Below are 1,053 nucleotides of genomic sequence, written 5' to 3' on the forward strand. Positions count from 1 at the left end.
AGGAGAAAGTGCTTGCTGAGAGTGCGGCAGCCCCGCCATTCTCTCTCGCTCCGCATGCTGCTGCAGGAACGGAAACAGGAAGGGCGGGGGGCCGAGGGGCAGCAGCCCAGGCATGCCCAGCTTCCCGTCGCCGAACGAGGGGGGCATCGGGATGGAGGTCGGGGGGCTGCGGCCCTCGTCGTCGTGGGGCCTGGAGGGGGGGCGGCCGTCCCACCGCGGGCTCGACAGGTTCAGGGGCCCGGGCTCGCTCTCGGACTTCCTGCTCTCCCCCGGCTCGGGCTCCTCCCGCTGCTGCCGGAGCCGCGCCTCGTCGTCGGTGAGGAGGCGCCCGATGTGCTCTTCAATGATGTGGCGTCTCAGAGAATCCTCCGACGGGGCTTCCACGTGGCAGTGAGGACACGCGATGCCTTCCTCGCCATCGCCTGAAGGGTTGGACATCTCCGAGTCGAACTGCGCCTCCTCGGGCTTCGACGGCGGCGGGTCCTGCAGGTCGCCCTGCGGCGTCGGCAGCCGGACTGGGTTGCTCTGCTTGCGCCGCTTCTTCGCCGACGCCGAGAGGTGGCTGTCGTCGCCGCCTCGCTGGTAGTAGTGCGACAGCTGGTCGTTCAGGCTGGTCTCGTCGTCCTCCGTGGTGGCGTCGCCCCCGGAGGTGGACACGTCATGAAGGTCGCTGCCTTCCTCGTAGTGGCTCGCTACGCCCTGGAAGTGAGCGTGGAGGTAGGCGTGGTGAGCGGACGTGGGGTCGCCCCCCGCGCTGCCGGGAGACCCTGGCTGCGGGTCAGCCTCTCCCACGGCCTGAGGCGTCGTCCCGCGCGACACCAGAGCCTCCAGGAGCCCGGAGTTGAGCGTAGCCGATGCCATCTTACCGCGCCCGCCTGAAACAGCCAAAACAACGCAGCTTTAACAACACGGAATGGATGGCGACATCTAAATCCGCAGCACATAAACACACAATAACTAGGAATGCCTAATCTACCGTGCACAAATCAAGGTCATGGATCGAAAGAAAAAAGCTGGGGAAATATTCCTCTACATCAAAACATTACAGGACAA

General features: G+C 65.1%; 1 protein-coding gene across 1 annotated transcript in view; it reads right to left on the reverse strand.

Moving 5' to 3' along the window:
* The window catches only part of LOC119587051, a 36,603-nt gene that overhangs the window by 4,356 nt on the left and 31,194 nt on the right, over positions 1-1,053 (reverse strand). Inside the window, exon 2 of the mRNA XM_037935799.1 lies at positions 1-875. This exon is cut by the window's left edge and continues 4,356 nt beyond it. Within this exon, the coding sequence (XP_037791727.1) occupies positions 1-861 (861 nt within the window). The 5' untranslated portion in view covers positions 862-875. The remainder of the gene's footprint in view (positions 876-1,053) is intronic.

This window comes from Penaeus monodon, chromosome 22 (assembly GCF_015228065.2).
Source record: "Penaeus monodon isolate SGIC_2016 chromosome 22, NSTDA_Pmon_1, whole genome shotgun sequence".
NCBI classification, from domain to species: domain Eukaryota; kingdom Metazoa; phylum Arthropoda; class Malacostraca; order Decapoda; family Penaeidae; genus Penaeus; species Penaeus monodon.